This window comes from Neofelis nebulosa, chromosome 8, assembly GCF_028018385.1.
Source record: "Neofelis nebulosa isolate mNeoNeb1 chromosome 8, mNeoNeb1.pri, whole genome shotgun sequence".
Taxonomy (NCBI): Eukaryota; Metazoa; Chordata; class Mammalia; order Carnivora; family Felidae; genus Neofelis; species Neofelis nebulosa.
Window position 1 is genome coordinate 122618189 of NC_080789.1, and position 20668 is coordinate 122638856.

The 20668-nt window shown below is 34.7% G+C and overlaps 1 protein-coding gene across 1 annotated transcript in view; it reads left to right on the forward strand.

The window, feature by feature from the left end:
- DNAJC1 (DnaJ heat shock protein family (Hsp40) member C1) overlaps positions 1-20668 on the forward strand; it is a 219854-nt gene that overhangs the window by 115446 nt on the left and 83740 nt on the right. Inside the window, exon 8 of the mRNA XM_058681748.1 lies at positions 992-1155. Within this exon, the coding sequence (XP_058537731.1) occupies positions 992-1155 (164 nt within the window). The remainder of the gene's footprint in view (positions 1-991; positions 1156-20668) is intronic.

Below are 20668 nucleotides of genomic sequence, written 5' to 3' on the forward strand. Positions count from 1 at the left end.
GTGTCAGGCTCTGTACTGACAGCTCAGAGCCTATAGAGACTGCTTCAGATTCTGTGTCTCCCTCTGCCTCTGTCCCTCCCTTGCTCGCTCTCTCTCTCTCTCTCTCTCTCAAAAATAAACGTTTTTTTTAAAAAATGGGATTTGAAGAGGCCAGTTGATATTGATAACTATCCCTGCTGCCACCAGATTAGATTTTGCCTTTGTTAAAACATTGAAAAGATGAATATATATGCTATTCATTAAAGAGCCACTGTTATACCACGTAGTATGTTAGAGTTATATAATTTTCTGCATATCAACTTAAAAGATTAGATTTAGCTCTCTTTTACAAATGAGAAAATAGACACTTGTTCTAACAGGGTTAAGTTACTTGCCCAATATTATGTCACTATTAGGTAGTAAAGATAGAATTAAAACACTAATGACCAGGCTCTTTTCATTATGTCAGTATGAAATGTTTCATGAAAAGTATTTTGAAAACTAAAGATCTATACAAATTGATATAGTGGTTATATCATGATCATCATCTCATCATTAGCATCTCTGAATTTTATTTAAAAACGATGCAGTAGCTAATGCACAATAAAACAGCTAGCTATTTACAGCAAAGCAGTTGTAATCTTTTTTAACCCCCTTCACCCATTTCTCCACTCCCCATACCCACCTCTGGCAACCATTGATCTCTGTATTTGTGAGTGGGTTTATTGAGGGTTTGGGTTTTGTTTTGTTAAGCTTCCCCATGTAAGAGAGATCACAGGTATCTGTCTTTCTCTCTCTGATTTATTTCACATAGCATAATGCCCTTGAGATTCATCTATATTGTTGCGAATGGCAAGATTACATTCCTTTTTATGGCTAAGTTATATTCCATTGTATAGTGTTCTATTTTGATGAAAGAACAATTTTTTCAAGATACAGTGTGAATAAAATGTTTAAAATTCTTTTTTGTTCTTATCAGATATCAATAATTGATTCTCTTAAACATTTTTAGAACAGAAGAAAGTTAAAGTAAAAAAGCCAAAACCTGAATTTCCTGTATATACGCCTTTAGAAAGTGCATATATTCAATCTTATGATCATGGAACTTCTATAGAAGAAATTGAGGAACAAATGGACGATTGGCTGGAAAACAGAAACAAAACACAGAAAAAACAGGTAAATAAACTTTAAAACATTTCTTTTAATTGAGTAAAATGCAGAAAAGCACATAAAATATAGATACACAACTCAGTGAACTATCACGATTTGAACCAAGTTAACTGTTGCCAAGATCAGGATGTAGAACATTGCCATTGTCCAGAAGCCTCCCTCATTCTTCCTCCTGGTCTCTACCTTCCTTTTCTTCCACAAAGATAAAACTACCCTGACTTCTAACATCATAGATTAGTTTAACCTGTTGTTTGAAGTTTCTAAATGGAATCATCCTGTTTTAGTCCATTCAGGCTGCTATAACAAAAGTGTGATAGACTGGGTGGCTTAAACAACAAACATTTATTTCTCACAGTTCTGAAGACTGGGAAGTCCAAGATCAAGACGCCGGCAGATTCGGTGTCTGGTGAGGGCCCTCTTCCTAATTCATAGACAGCAGTCTTCTCGCTGTGTCCTCACATGGCAGAAGAGGTGAGAGAGCTCTCTGGGGTCTCTTGTATAAGGGCACTAATCCCATTCATGAGGGCTCCACCCTCATGACCTAATCATCTCCCAAAGGCCCTACGTCCTAATATCATCACATCGGGGATTAGGATTTCAACACATGATTTGGGGGGAACACAGAATTCAGTCCATAACACATTCCATGTGTACTCTTTTGCATCTGCTTTCCTCCATTTAGTGTGATATTTGTAAGATGTGTCCATTATTGTGTGTTAGAAGTAGGTTGTTCATTTCATTACCATATAGTAGTCCATTTAGAAATGTAGCAGAATTTATTCTGTTGAAAATTTGTATTTTTTCCAGTTTAGGCTACAGTAAATAATTTTCCTGTGAACTTTGTTGTACTTTTAGTATGCATATGTGTAAATTTCTATTTTTGTAGTTAAGTTGCAGGGTCGTAGCTCAACTTTACTTCTAAACTATTTTTTAAAATATTTTTATCAATTTATACTTCAGCAGCAGGATATAAACATTCCAGTTACTCTACATTCTTGCAACATGTCGTCAAGTCTTTTATATTTTAACCATTCTGGTAGGTATATAGTGGTATCTAATATAGTTTAATTTGCATATTCTTTGATCAATAAGATTGAATGAATACCTTTTCTTATGTTTTTGGACACTAATATTCTCCTATGTGAAGTATCTCTTCAAGTCATTTTTTTATTGGGTTGCCTATGCGTTCTCATACTGATTTGTAAAGAGTTCTTTATACAATTCGTAAACAAGTCTTTTACATATATTTTATTCCACTCTGGCTTGCCCTTTTACTCTCTTAATGGTTTCTTTTGATGACGAGAGTCGCTAATTTTAATTACCATGCTTTTCCTTTACTTTGGTGTTTTTCGTGTTGTGTTTAAGAAATCTTTTCCCACCTTGAATTCATAAAGATTAATTGCTAAATTCTTCTACAAACTTTAATGTTTTGTTTTTCACATTTAGACCAATAATCTCCTGGAATTTATTTTTGTGTTTTGGGGTGAAGTAATGTTTAAGTGTAATTTTTTTTCAAAAGTTTTCAAACAAGTTGACTCAATTAATGAAAATACTGCTTCCTACAACTCTACAAATAACCATCTTTATCATAAAACAAGTGTTTATAACTGTGTGGGTCTGTTCAGGCTTTCTACTTTGTTCCATGAATCTACTTGTCCATCCTATGCCAATACCATACGGCATTTATTACTGTAGCTTTGTAATAGGTACCTGGTACAATAATTTTCCAGCTCTGTTTTCCTTCTACAAGATTTCCACTTTATATTTTCATACACATTTTTGAAGTACTTGTCATTTTCCACAAATTATTCAGCTGAAATACTCAATTGGGATTATATTGAACATATAGAGATGAATTTTGGAAGAATTCACATCCAGACAGCATTGAGTCTACAAACCATGAATAAACCCATTCATTTATGTCTTTAAAACACTTTAGTAATGTATTGCAGTTTCTTGTGTGTACATGTTGCACATTGTCTTCTTGGATTTATTCCCTGGGTATTTAGTGTTTTTAGAGGACATTGTAAATGATATTGTTTCTTTAATTTCGCTTTCTAATTACGTTTGATATATAGAAATATAATGGATTTTTTAAATAACCATTTATCCAGCAACCTTGCTAAATTTATTTTTAAATTCTATTTATTTGTGGGACGCCTGGGTGGCTCAGTCGGTTAAGCGTCCGACTTCAGCTCAGGTCACGATCTCACCGTCCGTGAGTTCGAGCCCCGCGTCGGGCTCTGGGCTGATGGCTCAGAGCCTGGAGCCTGCTTCTGATTCTGTGTCTCCCTCTCTTTCTGCCCCTCCCCCGTTCATGCTCTGTCTCTCTCTGTCTCAAAAATAAATAAACGTTAAAAAAAATTTATAAAAAAAAAAAAATTCTATTTATTTGTATGTTATGCATTTTTTTCTTTTGTGCTAATTAGGATCTCCAGTACATGTAGAATAGAAGTCATGACAAGTATCCTTGTTTTGTTACCAATCTCAAAAACTTCCATCATTGAAACTTTTTATTTCAGCTTTGAAATTATGTTTAAAATTTTATGATTTCATTATTAAATATGATCTATGTTGCCAGCTTTTTATAGAATTTTTATTGAGATATATTTCACATAACTTGAAATTCACCGTTTAAAAGTGCATACACTTTGGGGTGCCTGAGTGGGTCAGTTGGTTAAAGATCTGACTCTTGGTTTTAGCTCAGGTCATGATCTCATGGTTTGTGAGTTGGGCTTTGTGATGACAGTGCAGAGCCTGCTTAAGATTCTCTCTCCCTCTCTGCCCCTCCCCTACTCACACTTTCTCTCTCTCCCTCTCTGTCTCTCCCTCTGTCTCTCAAAATGAACAGATTTTTTTTAATGCATACTCGTTAGTGATTTTTAGTCTGTTCACTGTGTTGTGCAACCATTACCAGTATCTAATTTGAGAAATTTTTCATCATACCAAAAAAATAAAATAAAATAACCCTCTACCTGTTAGCAGTTATTTCCAATTCTCAGCCTTTCTATTCCATGACAACCACGAATCTACTTTCTGCCCCTATGGATTTGTCTATTGTAGACATTCCATTTAATTAGAATCATGTAATATGTGCTCTTTTGTGTTTGGCTTTGCATAATGTTTTCAAGGTTCATCCATGTTGTAGCATTTAATGGTACTTCATTTCTTCTTATGGCCGAATAATATTCCATTGTATGGATCCGTCACATACTATTTATTCATTCATCAGCTAATAGACACTTGATTGAGTCTCCTCTTTAGCTCTGATAAACAAAGCTACTCTGGACACCCACATACAGGTCTTTGTGTAAATGTTGCCTTTAGTTATTTGGTTTCCCTTAGTTCATTGAACATATTTAAAATAGCAGATTTAAAGCTTTCATCTAGAAAGTACATTGATCTTCCTCAGGCACAGTTTCTGTTTCTTTATTCCTTTGTATGGGACATACTATCTTTTTTCTTTGCAGGGCTTGTAATTTTTGTTATTGTTATTGAAGACCAGATATTATCAATATTATAACTTGGCAACTCTGGAAACCAGATTCTCTCTTCTTTCTGGGATTTGTTGTTATTTGGGCTAATTGTAGTTGTCTGTTTAGTGCTTTTTTTTTTTTTAACTAATTTTCTGAAGTCTGTATTTTTTGTCATGTGTGAGCACTGAACTCTGTTTCCTTAGCTTAGTGATCAGCTAGTAATTGGACAGAGATTTCCTTAAATACCTGGAGCCCAAAATTCTTCCAGTCTTTGCCATGGCCTCTGAGTTTGTGTTGGAGATTGCCTGGTGGTTTATAACTCTGCCCTATTCTTTTCTGTTTCCAAAGAGACTACATCAGCAGCCAGTGAGAACTTAGATTATTTTCAGGTCTTTTCTGAGCATGCTCATAGCCTTGAGCTTGCACATGGACTTCTAGATTCCCGGCAATGTCAGAGGATCTCATTCCTCCGCCTTTCCCCCCATGCTTTTTGGTTAATCTGTTGCTTTCCCAACTGTTTTCTGTCACCTCCGTCAGCAGCGGCTAAGATATCAGCCTGTAAAAGTTTTCAACCAATGCCTCCAGGGTAGCAGCTTTAGAATTAGCCCAATTTTGACTTAGGCAAAATAAAGACAAGCTTTTTGAACCAGTATTCCAGGCAGCCAGCAGACAGGTTAGAACAAATAATTGTTTTTACTTCTTTGCAAATTAGCTCATTCTGCTCCTGCCATAATTAGGAATCAGTTATTATTTGCACAGGCTGTGATGAGCTGTGGAAAAGGGTATATGACTGGGGTCAAAGTGCCACAGAGTTTGCTGTGCTTTTTTTTAAATTGAAGTATAATTGACATACAATGTTATATTAGTTTCAAGTGTACAACATTATTGATTTGACATTGTGTACATTACTCTATACTTTCCACAGTAAGTCATCATCTGTCACCATACAACGTTGTTACAGTATTATCTACTGTATTCCCTGTGCCGTGCTTTTCATCTCTGTAACTTATTAATTTTATAACTGGAAGTTTGTAGCTCTTAATTTCCTTCATCTCTTTTGCCCACCCCCCAATTCCCCTCCCCTCTAGCAACCACCAGTTTGTTCTCTGTATTTAAGAGTCTGTCTGTCTGTTTTGGTTTTTAGATTCCACATATAAGTGAAATCAAAAGGTATAGTTTTCCTGTCTGACTTATTTCATTTAGCATAATACCCTTTAAGGCCATCCTTGTCGCAAATGGCAAGAGCTCATTCTTTTTTATGACTGAATACTATTTCTGTGAAAGAATAGGTATTAACTTTCCTGTAAATGTTTGCTAGAATTCATCTCTGAAGCCATCTGGTCCTGGATTTTTGTTTGTTGGAAGTTTTTCGATGACTGAGTCAGTTTCATTGCTGGTAATCCATCTGTTCAGATTTTCTGTTGATTCATGATTCACTTTTGGAAGATTCTGTGTTTCTAAGAATTTACCAACTTCTATGTTATCCAATTTGTTGGCATACAATTTTGTGTAATATTCTTTATAATTCTTTGTGTTTCCGTGTTGTCAATTGTTATTTTCTCCCCCAATTTCTGTTTTTACCTATTTGAGTCCACTCTTTTTTTGCAATGAGTCTGGCTACAATTTTATCAATTTTGTTTCTCTTTGCAAAGGGCCAACCTTTGGTTTCCTTGAGCCTTTCTACTATTGTGTTGTTGTTTTTGTTTCTGTTTCACTTATCTGCTTCAACCTTTATTATTTCTTTGCTTGTACTAGCTGTGAGCCTTGTTTTGTTTGTTCTTTTTTTACTTTCTTTAGGTGTAAGGTTAGAACTGTTTGAGATTTTTCCCATTTCTTTTTTATTAAGTTTTTTACTTAATTCCAGTACAGTTAACATACAGTGTTATATTAGTTTCAAGTGTACAGTATAGTGATTCAACAATTCTATACATTACTCAGTGCTTATCAGGATAAGTGTTTTCTTAATCCCCTTCACCTATGTCACCCATCCTCCCCCCACCCACCTCCCCTCTGTAACCACCAGTTTGTTCTCTATAGTTAAGAGTCTGTTTCTTGGTTTGTCTCTCTCTTTTTTTCTTCCTTTGCTCATTTGTTTTGTTTCTTAAATTCCACATAGGAGTGAAGAGATTTTCTTATTTCTTGAGGTAGGCAGGTATTGCTGTAAATGTGCCCCTTACAACTGTTTTAGCTGCATCCCAAAGATAAAGATTTTGGACCATTGCATTTTCATTTTCATTTGTCTCCATGTATTTTTTATTTATTATTATTATTATTATTATTATTATTATTATTTAATGCTTGTTTATTTTTTAGAGAGAGAGACACAGTGTGAGCAGGGAGGGGCAGGGAGACACAGAATCTGAAACAGGCTGCAGGCTCTAGGCTCTGAGCTGTCAGCACAGAGCCTAACGCAGGGCTTGAATTCACAAACAATGAGACCGTGACCTGAGCTGACGTTGGATGCTTAACCAACTGAGCCACCGAGACACCCCTCCATGTATTTTTTTTTTTTTTAATGTTTGTTTGAGAGAGAGAGAGAGAGAGAGAGAGAGAACATGGACAAGCAGGGGAGGGGCAGAGAGAATCCCAAGCAGGCTCTATGCTGTCAGTGCAGAGCCCAATGCAGGGCTCAATCTCACAAATCATGAGATCATGACTTGAGCTGAAATCAACCAACACTTCACTGACTGAGCCACCCAGGTGCCCCTCAATGTATTTTTTAATTTCCTCTTTGATTTCTTCATTGACCTATTAATTGTTTAGTAGTATGTTGTTTTACCTGCACATGTTTGTGTTTTTTCTGGTTTTGTTTTGTTTTTTTCCCTGCAATTGATTTTTAGTTTTATACTGCTATGGTCAGAAAAGGTATTGATGTGATTTCATCTTCTCAAATTTATTGAGATTTGTTTTGTGGTTTAACATATGATCTGTCTGGGAGAATGTTTCATGTGTACTTGAAAAGAATGTATGTTCTCCTGTTTTGGGATGGAATGTTCTATATATGTGTTAGGTCTATCTGTTTTAATGTGTCATTCAAAGCCACTGTTTCCGTGTTGATTTTCTTTCTGTCTGAATGATCTATCCATTGATGTAAGTGGGGTGTTAAAGTCCCTTACTATTACTGTGTTTCTGTCGATTTCTCCTTTTATGTTTGTTAATATTTATTTTCTGTATTTAGGTGCTCTTATCTAGGGTGCATATATATTTACAATTGTTACATCCTCTCATTGGATTAATTCCTTTATCATTATGTAGTGCCCTTCTTAGTCTCTTACTGTGGTCTTTGTTTTAAAGTGTATTTTGTCTGATACAAGCATCGCTTCCCCAGCTTTTATTTTGCTTCCATTTGCATAGTAAATGTTTTTCCATCCCTTCATTTTTCTGTCTGCATGGGCCTTTAAGTCTGAAGTGAGTTTCTTGTAGGTAGCATATAGTTGAGTCATGTTATATTATCCATTCAGTCACCCTGTGTCTTCTTATTGGAACATTTAGTCCATTTACATTTAAAGTAATTATTGGTAAGTATGCATTGCCATTTTGTTACTTGTTTTCTGATTGCTTTTGTAGTTCTCTGTTCCTCCTTCTCTTGCTCTCTTCCTTGTAAGTTGATGGTTTTCTTTCGTGTTATACTTGGATTCTTTTCCTTTATTTTTTGTGTATCCATATGAGTTTTTGATTTCTGTTTACCATTGGATTCATATATAATATCATATATAGTTCATATATATAGTTCATATGTAGTGTATATTAAATTGATGATGGCTTAAGTTCAAACATGTTCTAAAATCACTAACTTTTTATACCCTCCTCCACATTTTATGTATATGTCATATTTTACATCTTTTTATTTTGTGTATCCCTTGAATAGTTTTTGTAGATACAGTTGTTTTTACTACTTTTGTATTTTATTTTTTTTTTTTTTTAAATTTTTTTTTTTTTCAACGTTTTTTATTTATTTTTGGACAGAGAGAGACAGAACATGAACGGGGGAGGGGCAGAGAGAGAGGGAGACACAGAATCGGAAACAGGCTCCAGGCTCCGAGCCATCAGCCCAGAGCCTGACGCGGGGCTCGAACTCACGGACCGCGAGATCGTGACCTGGCTGAAGTCGGACGCTTAACCGACTGCGCCACCCAGGCGCCCCTACTTTTGTATTTTAACCTTGACACTGTAAGTGATTGATCTCCTGCCCTTACTTTATGTTTGCTTTTACCTGTGAAATTTTTCCTTTTATAATTATCTTTCTTGTAGTTATGGCCTTTTCTTTCTACTTAAAGAATTCCTTTTAACATTTCTTTTAAGACTGGTTTGGTGGTGACGAACTCCTTTAACTTTTGTGTAGGAAAGTATCTTTCCTTCTATTGTGAATGATAACCTTGCAGGGTATTCTTGGTTGTAGGTTTGGCATTTTGAATATGTCATACCACTCCCTTGTGTCCTGCAAAATTTCTGCTGAAAAATCAGCTGACAGATTTCTTGGGTTGTTGTTTTGGTTTGAGTTTGTTTGTTTTTTGTTTTTGTTTTTGTTTTTGTTTTAATGTAACTGTTTTCTTTGTTGCTTTTAAAATTCCCTTTTTAACAGTAGTCTTTGCCATTTAAATTGTATGTCTTGGCATTGACCTCCTTGGATTCATCTTGTTATGGGCTTTGTGATTTTCAGACCTAGAAATCTGTTTCCTTCCCAGATTAGGGAATTTTTCAGCTGTTATTTCTTTAAATAAGTTTTCTGCCCTCTTTTCTTTTTCCTCCCTTTCTAGGATCCCTATATGAATATGAATATTTTTCTGCTTGATGATATTACAGAATTCCTTTAACCTATTCTCATTTTTTTTATTATTCTTTTTTCTTTTTTCTGCTCAGCTTGGTTGCTTTCTATTACCTTGTCTTCCAAATCATTGATCCATTCTTCTGCATTTTCTAATGTGTTGTTGATTGTCTCTAATAAGTCTTTTATTTCAGTTATTGAATTCTTCAGCTCTGACTGCTTCTTTTTAATATTTTCTGTCTCTGTTGAAGTTCTCACTGAGTTCATCTACTCTCTTTTCAACTCCAGTGAGTATTTTTGTGTCGATTACATTAAATTCTATATCAGAAAGTTTGCTCTTCATGTCAAGAATCAGCTGATTTTCTTGAATACATGTTACCTGTGGTGCTGCAAGCCTTTGACTAATTTCCAGAGTTAAGAAGGAGTTGATTGTCATAGTTTTTGCCCATTTTTTCTTACTTTTATGAAGAGATGGAATTTGGAGTTCTTTACTCTGCCATTTTCATTGACATTATTCTAGGTTTTTTATAAATCAAATTAAGTAAATTCTCTTCCTGGTTTTGCTAAGAATTTTTATTCATTAAAAATTAATATTATAAAATGTTATCAAATACCTTCCTTTTTGTTGATTAAGGTGATCATGTGATTTTTCACCTTTATTTTGTTAATGAGATAATTTATATCGATTGATTTTCTAATATTAAACTACCTTTCTTTCCTGGAATAAACCTATTTTATTGTTTTGATTTGACAGTACTTTGTTTAGGATTTTTGTTTTTATGGTTATGAGAGAGATTGGCCTTTTCTTATGAGAAAGATTGATTTTCTTTTCTTAAATCTTTGCTAGGTCTGATGTCAATCACATGCTGGACTTATAAAATATGAAACATTTCTTCTTTTTTAAAACTTTTATTTGAAATAATTTCAGATTCATGGGAAGTTGCAAAGGCAGTAGAGAATTCTTTTTTTTTTTTAATGATTTATTTATTTTTGAGTGAGAGTGTGAGCAGAGGAGGGACAGAGAGAGAGGGGAACAGAAGATACGAAGCAGGCTCTATGCTGACAGCAACGAGGCCAAATGTGGGGCTCAAACTCACAAACTGTGAGATCATAACCTGAGCCAATGCTGGATGCTCAACCACCCAGGACTAAGTTAAATGGACTAAGCCACCCAGGCACCGGCAGTACAGAGTTCTTATTTCACTTTCATCCATTTTTCCCTAATGGTTATATCTTCTACACCTACAGTTTAATATCAAAACCAGGAAATTGACATTAGTGCAGTGGTTTGTATGTACTTGAATGTCATCTTATCATATCCATGGATTATATATATAAAGATATAGAACTATTCAAGATACAGAACACACAGATAACTCTCATGCTTCTTTCTGTCACACCCATCTCCTCTGGTTATTGGATTTAAAATATTTATATTTCTCTTGGGTATCTAAACGTGAAGTTGCTGGGTCATCTGGTAGTTCTAGGTTTAACATTTTGAGGAACTACCACACTGTTTTACACAGTGGATGCACTGTAAATTTTACATTCCTAACAGCAATATATGAGAGAGCCAGTTTTTTTCATCTTAACGAGCATATGGTGTTTTCAGTTTTTTAAATTTTAGATACTGCAATAAGTGCGTAGTCATATCTTATGATGATTTTAATTCTATTTTCCCTACTGATTGTTTATGTTGAACATCTTTTCGCTTCTTTGTTGTCTGTATATCCTCTTAGAGTGAAATCTTCATGTCTTCTGCCTTTTTTCTAATTCAGTTGGTTGCTTTTTTTGTGATTAAAGTTTGAGAGTTCATTATATGTTCTTTATTTAATGTTTATTTTTGAGAGGGAGAAAAAGAAAAAGAGCTTGCGAGAGTAGGGAGGGGGCAGGCAGAGAGGGAGAGAGAGTCCTCAGGAGGCTCTGTGCTGTCAGCGCAGAGCTGGATATGGGCTTGATCTCTCTGGGATTCTTTTTCTCCTCTCTCTCTGTCCCTCCCCCATTGGTGCTTGAGCACACGTGCACTCTCTCTCTCTCTCTCTCTCTCTCTCAAAATAAATAAATAAACTTCAAAAAAAAAAAGATCTTTTGAATTTTTTGAGTCTCTGTATCGTATGCCTATCTTCTGTATCACCGATTATTGCTCTCTCATTATTTCTTTCATTTTACTTTCTTTGAGTTTGTTATTCTTATCTAACCTCTAAAGATGGAGAGTTACCATATAGATTTCCAATATTTCTTGTAACAACATATGCATTAAAGGCTCTAAGTGTCCCTCTAGAAATGGTTTAGCTACAAAGCCACAAGTTTTAATATTTTGTATTTTCATTTATCATTCAGTTAAAATACTTCTAATCTCAATGTGGTTGCTTTGTTAAACCACAGACTCTTTAAGAATATATTTCTTAATTTGCAAACACATGAAAATGTTCTAATTATCATTTTGTTATTAACTTTCTGTGTAATTAAGTTTTGTGATAAGAAAAGATACTCTGATTTCAGTCCTTTGAAATGTGTTGAGATTCGCATTACGGACTACCCTATGTGGTCAATTATTACAAATACTCAGTATTCTTGAAAGGATTGTGTAATTGTGGAGAAGCATTGTATATATGTCAAAGTTTGTTAGTTTTAAAATAATTTGACCATTATTATTAGGTTTTATTATGCTTGTTTAACCAATTAGAGTGAGACGGGTGTTAAAATCTTCCAGTGAGAAATTTCGTATGTCAGTTTTTCCTTATAATTCTGTCAGATTTTGCTTTGTAAATATTGAAGGTATTAGTGCCTTTGAATTTTGAATAATTACATCTTTTTGATAAATCAAACCTTTTACCATATGAAGTATTTCAATTTCTCTCTGGTAGTGCTTTTTTTAATTTTTAAGTTTTCTTATTCTAATCTTAATATAGCTATATTAGCTTTTTTTTTTTTTTTTTTTTTACTTTCTGTTTACAAAGTACATATTTTTCCATCCTGTTACACTTTTGTTTCCTTAGATATGCCTCCTATTTTTTAAAATTATTTATTTATTTAACTAATCTCTATACACAACATGGGGCTCAAACTCACAACCCCAAAATCAAGAGTCACATGCTTTCTGGACTGAGCCAGCCAGATGCCCCATGCCCCCTATTATTGTGAAATTTAAAAAATCTAGTCTGACAGTATTAAATTTCTTTGAAACATTTATTCTATTTTTGGTTTAATAAAATCGCTGAACTTTTGGAATTTAAATCTGCCATCTAACTATTTGTTTTTTATATGTCCATCCTGGTTTATGTTCTTCTTCTCTCTCAAATTGTGACTTATCTTTAGGATCGTTTGACTAATGTTTAGTATTCCATTTGTCCTTCATGTTCTAAGTTTTTTTTTTTCATCTATTTTCTTTTGTGTCGATTGATTACTGTTTACATTCTATCTCTCCTTTTTAACAGCTTTATTACTGATATGCAAATGACATATATTGCACATATTTAAAGTGTTCAGTTTCATCCATTTTATGATACCTATTTACCTGTTAAACTATCATCAGAATCAAGATATTTAACAGATCTATCACCCCCAAAGGTTTTTTCATGCCCCTCTATAATCTCTCATTCTCCACCCTACATCTGTCTCCTGGCAGCCTGTCTTTGCTTTCTATTACTATAGGAAGTTTGCATGATCTAACCTTATGTATATGGAAGCAGCATACAGAATATGCTTTATGCTGTCTGGCTTCTTTCACTGTGCATAATGTTGAGATTTAACCATCTTTCTTTATGTTTCAATAGTTTGTCTTTTTTAGTACTAATATTTTATTGTATGGATGTATTACAGTTGGGCTTTTAAAAAGCTTTTTGCCAGTTGGTGGACATTTGCGTTGCTTCCAGTTTAGGGCTATTACAAGGAAACCTGCTGTGAAGTACCATCTACAAGTCCTATGCCAATACATGCTTACCTTTCTCCTGGGTAAATGCCTTATAGTGGAACGACTGGAACATGAGATGGGCATATATTTAAGTAAGTAAGAAGCTGCCAAACTGTTTTTCAGAGCGGCTCTTCAACTTTACATTCCTGCCAGAAATGTGTGAGAGTTGTAATTCCACATCCTGACCCAACCTCGCTATCATCATTCTTTTTCCTTTTAGCCTCTCTCGTCTCATTGGGATTTTAATTTCCACTTCCCTAATGATTAATAATGCTGAGCACCTTTTCATGTGTTTATTTTCCATCCAAATATCTTCTTTTGTGAAGTTCTGTTCAGATCTATTGCCCATTTTTGTCATATCATTGAGTTTAAAGTTTTTTAGATATTTTAGACACAAGTCCTTGTCACCTGTGTGTTCTGCAGATATCTTCTGCTGTTTCATGACTTGGTTTTTATTTTAGTTATAGTGTCTTTTGAAAGCAAAAGTTTTAAATTCAGATATTCAGTTTATCCAGCTTTTTTCTTGTATACTAAGTTGCTTGTATGTTCTAATTTAGAAATCTTTATCAAACCCCAAGTCGGTAAGAGATTCTCCAATGTTTCCATCTGGGAGTTTCATAGTTTTAGCTTTTAGATTTAGGTCAGTGAACCTTCTTAAGTAAATTTTTGACATTATGTAGGGTAAGGGTAGAGTTTCATACTTTTTTTTCTTTTTTTTTTTATACAGCTAGCCAGTGTTCTAGCACCTTTTGTTAAGATGTCATCCTTTCCTCATTGGATTGTCACGGTATCTTTGTTGAAAATCACTTGTGTTGGTTTATTACTGGGCCTCTCTTTTCTGTTATATTAATCTGTATGTCTTTATTTACACCAGTACAGTTGTGTCTGGATTACTTTAGCTATATAATAAGTCTTGAGATCGAATAATGTAGATCCAACTTTGTTCCTTTTTCCAAAATTGTATTGGCTATTCTAGTGTCTTTACATTTCTCTGAAATTTAAAATCAAGTTGTCAATTTCTACCAAAAACATCGGAACTTTTTATTGGAATTGCTTTGAATCTGTAGGTCCATTTGGGGAGAATTGACATCTGAGCAATAGTGAGTTTTTTGATCTATGACCATGGTATATCTCTCATTTTATTTAAGTCTTTGTCAATTTCTCTTAGGGACATCTTTTGTCAAATGATACCTAAATATTCCATATTTTTTATACTCTTCTTAATTGGCATTTTTAAATTTCAATTTCTAATGGCCTTTGTGAGTATATAGAAATACAATTGATTTTTATATATTTATCGATCTTTTATCCTGAAACTTCACTAAATTCACATATTGGTCCTAGTACCTTATTTATTTATTTACTTACTTACCTATTTGTTTTGGTACACTCCTTGAGATTTTTCTACATAGATGATTATGTGCCCTGCAAATACAGTTTTACCTCTTCCTTTCCAATTTTGAGGCCTTAACTATCTTTTTGTTGCCTTTTTGATTAGATAGGACCTCCAATTTTAAGTGATGAAAGAAGATATCTTGGTTTCCTTGTTGATCTTGGAAAGCATTTAAGAATGATGTTAGATCTAGGCTCTTCATCAAGATGAGCAAAGTCCCTTCTGTTTCTAGTTTTTTGATAGTTTTTATTTTAAATAGATGTTAGATTTTGTCAAAAATTTTTTCTGCATCAAATAAGATAATAATGTGGCCTTTCTCTTTTATGTGTTAATATAGTGAAAAAAGGGGCACTGGGTGGCTCAGTCGGTTGAGCATCCGACTTCAGCTTGGGTCATGATCTCACGGTTCATGAGTTCGAGCCCTGCATCGGGGTGACTGCTGTCAGCGCAGAGCCTGCTTCGGATCCTCTGTTCCTGCCCCTTTCTGCCCCTCCCCTGTTCACACTCTCTCTGCCAAAAAAAAAAAAAAAAAAAAAAAAAAATTTTTTTTTTTTTTAAATATACAGTGAAACATCTGTCAGAATGGCTAACATTAACAACTCAGACAACAACAGATGTTGGTGAGGATGCAGAGAGGACCTCTTTTGCACTGCTGGTGGGAATGCAAACTGGTGAAGCCACTCTGGAAAAACAGTATGGAGGTTCCTCAAAAAATTAAAAATAGAACTACCCTGCGACCCAGCAATTGCACTACTAGGTGTTTATCCAAGGGATACAGGGATGCTGTTTCAAAGGGGCACACACACCCCCATGTTTATAGCAGCACTATCAACAATAGCCAAAGTATGGAAAGAGACCAAATGTCCATCCAGGGATGAATGGATAAAGAAAATGTGGCATACACACACACACACACACACAATGGAGTATTACTTGGCAATCAAAAAGAATGAAATCTTACCATCTGCAACTACGTGGATGGAACTAGAGGGTATTATGGTAAGCGAAATTAGTCAGAGAAAGACAAATATCATAAGACTTCACTCATATGAGGACTTTCAGAGACAAAACAGATGAACATTGGGGAAGGGAATGAAAAATAATATAAAAACAGGGAGGAGGACAAAACAGAAGAGACTCTTAAATATGGAGAACAAACGGAGGGTTGCTGGAGGGGTTGTGGGAGGGGGGATGGGCTAAATGGGTAAGGGGCATTAAGGAATCTGCTGAAATCATTGTTGCACTATATGCTAACTTGGATGTAAATTAAAAATATATATAAACACACATATATATAATATATACTATCTATATACATATAATATATTGTATACAATATTGTATGTATACAATGTATATTGTATACAATGTATTGTGTGTGTATATATATGTATGTATATATATATAGTATGTATTATATATATATTGAGAGAGAGAGAGAGAAAATATTAAACCAGGGATAAACTTATCTTCCAGGGATAAACTCCACTTTGTCATTAGTATCATTTTCATGTATTGTGAATTTGTATGAGAATTTTTTTTAATGCTTATTTATTTTTGAGAGAGAGACAGAGACAGAGGATCCAAAACAGACTCTACACTGAGCAGAGAACCTGTTGTGGGGCTCAGACTCACAAACAGTGAGATCACGACCTGAGCTGAAGTCATATGCTTAAATGATTGAGCCACCCAGGTGCCCCTGGATGAGAATTTTTTTTAAATTATGTCTATGTTCATGAGGGAGATTGGTCTATAACTTCGTTTTATTTTCATATTGGTGTCTGATTTTCATATCAGGTAACTTAGCCTCACTGAAAGCATTGGGAAGTATTCTGTCATATTTTCTTTTCTACAAGCATTTGTATAGAATGTCATGTCTCTTTTTTTTTTTTCTTTTCTTTTAAATTTATTTACTTTTGAGAGAGAGTGCAAGTGGGGGAGGGGCAGAGAGAGAGGAAGAAAGGGAAAATCCCAAGTAGGCTCCACATGGTACACAGAGCCTGATGCAGAGCTCAAACCTATGAAACCTTGAGGTCATGACCTGAGCCAAAATCAAGAGTCTGGACACTAAGCTGACTGAGCCACTCAGGCGCCCCTCACGTCTCTTTTCTTAAGTGAGGCGGTAGTTGATATCTTTGAAGGGATTTGACCGTTTCCTCTAAGCTTTTAAGTGTATTGGCATCAGTTGCTTGTAATATTCCTTTATCATTTTAATATCTGTAATGATGTCTTTTGTTTCTGATAATGGTCATTTGTGTCCTCTGTTTTATTTCTGATCAGAGTCTTTTAAAGTACATGCATTTTACTGGTTTTCCTTAAAAATCAACTTTCAGTATTACTGATTTTCTTCATTGTTTTTCAGTTTTGTATTTCATTGCTTTCTACTCTTTCACTGATTTTTTTTCATGTCTTCTACTTATTTTGGTTTAATTTGCTTTTTCTAGTTTTTTAAGGTGGAAGCTTAGGTCACTGATTTGAGAACTTCCTTCTTTACTGTTAGTGCTGTAAATTTCCTCTGAACACTGTTTAATTTAAATATAATTTTATACCTTTATATATTTATATTACATCTTAGCTATATCCCACAAATTTTTATATTTCATTTTTATTCAATTCAAAATATTCTTTTTGTTAATGTTTATTATTTTAATGTTTATTTATTTTTTAGAGAGAGAGAGAGAGACAACTCGTGAGCAGGGGAGGGACAGAGAGAGAGGGAGACACAGAATCTGAAGCAGGCTCCAGGCTCTGAGCTGTCAGCACAGAGCCCGACATGGGGCTTGAACTCATGAACTGTGAGATCATGACCTGAGCCAAAGTCGGACGCTTAACTGACTGAACCACCGGGGCTCCCCTCAATTCAAAATATTCTAATTTCTCTTTTGATTTTTCTTTTTGACTCATGTTTAGTTACCTATTTGATGTTTATTTTCCAGAAATCTGTTACTGCCTTCTTTTTGCATATAGTTTTTTAAATTTAAGTATTACAGTTTTTGAAATCTTGGGTGAGCATTTAATTCATTTATATTTAGTATTATTGACATTTTGGGATTTAAATTTGTTATCTCAGTGTTTGCTTTCTGTTTGTCCTTGTTTTATGGCCTTGTTTTTGTTGTTCTTTCCTTTCTTGGTTTCTTTTGGATTTATTAATTTTTTTAATTTCCATTTCTCCCCTCTATGAACTTGGTGTAGCTACATACTCTTTTATTCTTCTATTATTGGTTAATCTAGAGTATTTAAGTGCATCTTATTATACTATTGTATGACTTTCTTTTTGCCACTATCCAGACGGTAAAATGGTGTTGGACCCTTCATATCATCTGTCTTCTTCCTAACCTTTTTGTATTATCATATGAGTTGAATTGTATCACTCCCAAAATTCAAATGGCAACTCCCAGTATCTTAAAATGTGATAAGCAGCTATAGGGTCACTGCATATTTAGTTAGTTCAAATGAGGTCATACTGGAGTTTTTGTATGTAGAACTGTATGATGATGTAGCATTTCCTTTCCTGAATTTCTTTGTTTCAGGGCTTATATCTTAAAAAAAAAAAAAAAAAAAAAAAAATCCAAGGTAGTTAACATACAGTGTAATAATGGTTTCAGGAGTAGAATTTAGTGATTTATCATTTACATATAACCATATAGGTACATATATCATACACATAACCCAGTGCTCATCCCAACAGGTGCCCTCCTTAATGCCCATCACCCATTTAGCCCATCACCCCACCAAACTCATCCAACAACCCTCGATTTGTTCTCTGTATTTAAGAGTCTCTTATGATTTGCCTCCCTCTCTGTTTTTATCTTATTTTTCCTTCCCTTCCCCTGTGTCATGTTTTGTTTCTTAAATTCCACATATGAGTGAAATCATATTTATCTTTCTCTAACTTATTTTGCTTAGCATAATACATTCTAGTTCCATCTACGTTGTTGCAAATGGCAAGATTTCATTTTTTGATTGCCTAGTAATATTCCATTATATGTGTATATATACACACACATATATATGTATATGTATGTATATACACACACATACATACATACACACACACACACACACCACATCTTCTTTATCCATTCATCCATCGATGGACATTTGGGCTCTTTCCATAATTTGGCTGTTGTTGATAGTGCTGCTATAAACATTGGGGTGCATGTGCCCCCTTTGAATCCACATTTTTGTATCATTTAGGTAAATACTTAATAGTGCAATTGCTAGGTTGTAGGGTAGCTCTATTCTTAATTTAAAAAAAAATTTTTTTTTTTTTAACGTTTATTTATTTTTGAGACAGAGAGAGACTGAGCATGAACGGGGGAGGGCCAGAGAGAGAGGGAGACAGAATCGGAAGCAGGCTCCAGGCTCTGAGCCGTCGGCCCAGAGCCCGACGCGGGGCTCAAACTCACGGACAGTGAGATTGTGACCTGAGCTGAAGTCAGACGCTTAACCGACTGAGCCACCCAGGCGCCCCTGTATTTTTAATTTTTTTGAGGAACCTCCACACTGTTTTCCAGAGCAGCTATGCCAGTTTGCATTCCCACCATCAGTGCAAAAGTGGTCCCCTTTCTTAGCATCCTTGCCAACATCTGTTGTTTCCTGAGCTGTTAATTTTAGCCTTTCTGACAGGTGTGAGGTGGTATCTCATTGTGGTTTTGATTTCTGTTTCTGATGATGAGTGATGTTGAGTATCTTTTCATGTGCCTTTTAACCACCTGGCTGTCTTCTTTGGAAACGTGTCTGTGTCTTTTGTCCATTTGTTCACTGGATTATTTGTTTCTTGGGTGTTGAGCTTGATAAGTTCTTTATAGATTTTGGATACTAACCCTTTATCCAATATGTCATTTGCAGATATTTTCTCCCATTCCATAGGTTGCCTTTTAGTTTTGTTGATTGTTCACTTTGCTCTGCAGAAGTTTTTTTATCTTGACGAGGTCTTAATATTTCATTTTTGCTTTTGTTTCTTTTGTCTCAGGAGACATCTCTAGTAAGAAGTTTCTGTGGCCAAGGTCAAAGAGGTTGCTTCCTGTTTTCTCCTCTAGGATTTTGATGGTTTCCTGTCTTAGTTTCAGGATGGTTTCCTGTACATATAGTACATACTGCCTTGATGATTACAGCTTTGTAATACAGCTTAAAGTCCAGAATTGTGATGCCTGCAGCTTTGGTTTTCTTTTTCAACATTACTTTGGCTGTTCAGGGTCTTTTGTGGTTCCATACAAATTTCAGAATTGTTTGTCCTACTCTGTGAAGAATACTGGTGTTGTTTTGATAGGGATTGCGTTGAATGTGTAGATTGCTTTGGGTAGTATGACCATTTTAACAATATGTGTTCTTCCAACCCGTGAGCATGGAATGGTTTTCCATTAATTTGTGTGGTCTTCAATTTCCTTCATAAGCTTTCTATAGTGTTCAGCATACAGATCTTTTACCTCTTTAGTTAGGTTTATTCCTAGTTATTTTATGGTTTTTGGTGCAGTTGTAAACCAAGGCTAATATTCTTACTAGAATTTTTATCTATGGTTTCTGTGGTTGAACTGGCCATAGAAATGTAATCACATTTGGCTCTTATTTGATAAATTAATCCAGTGTTCCAAGTAATTTATCATGGTGACTTCTGCTGAGAGAGCATAATAATGAGGGGAGTAGTGACGAAATACTGGATTTTTAAGGTTGGGAGAACTGAATTCTAGTTTAGCATCACTGTTTATTACCTACTTGATCTACAAGTTGGTTTTCTTATTACTTAAAACCATACAAAACTTGTGAAGTTATCTACTCTTTCCACCTGAGAAATAAGAGTATATATGTTAAAATATTTTATAAAATGAGAAACCTTAAACATAGTTTTCTTTTTATTCTAGCTTTCTTTGAGATCCTGTTGTAATTTTCAAAGTTTTTATCTACATTTACACTTGTCTTTTTGTTTTTGTATTACTAGAAACCAAATGAAGATAAATATGTCCCAGTTGATC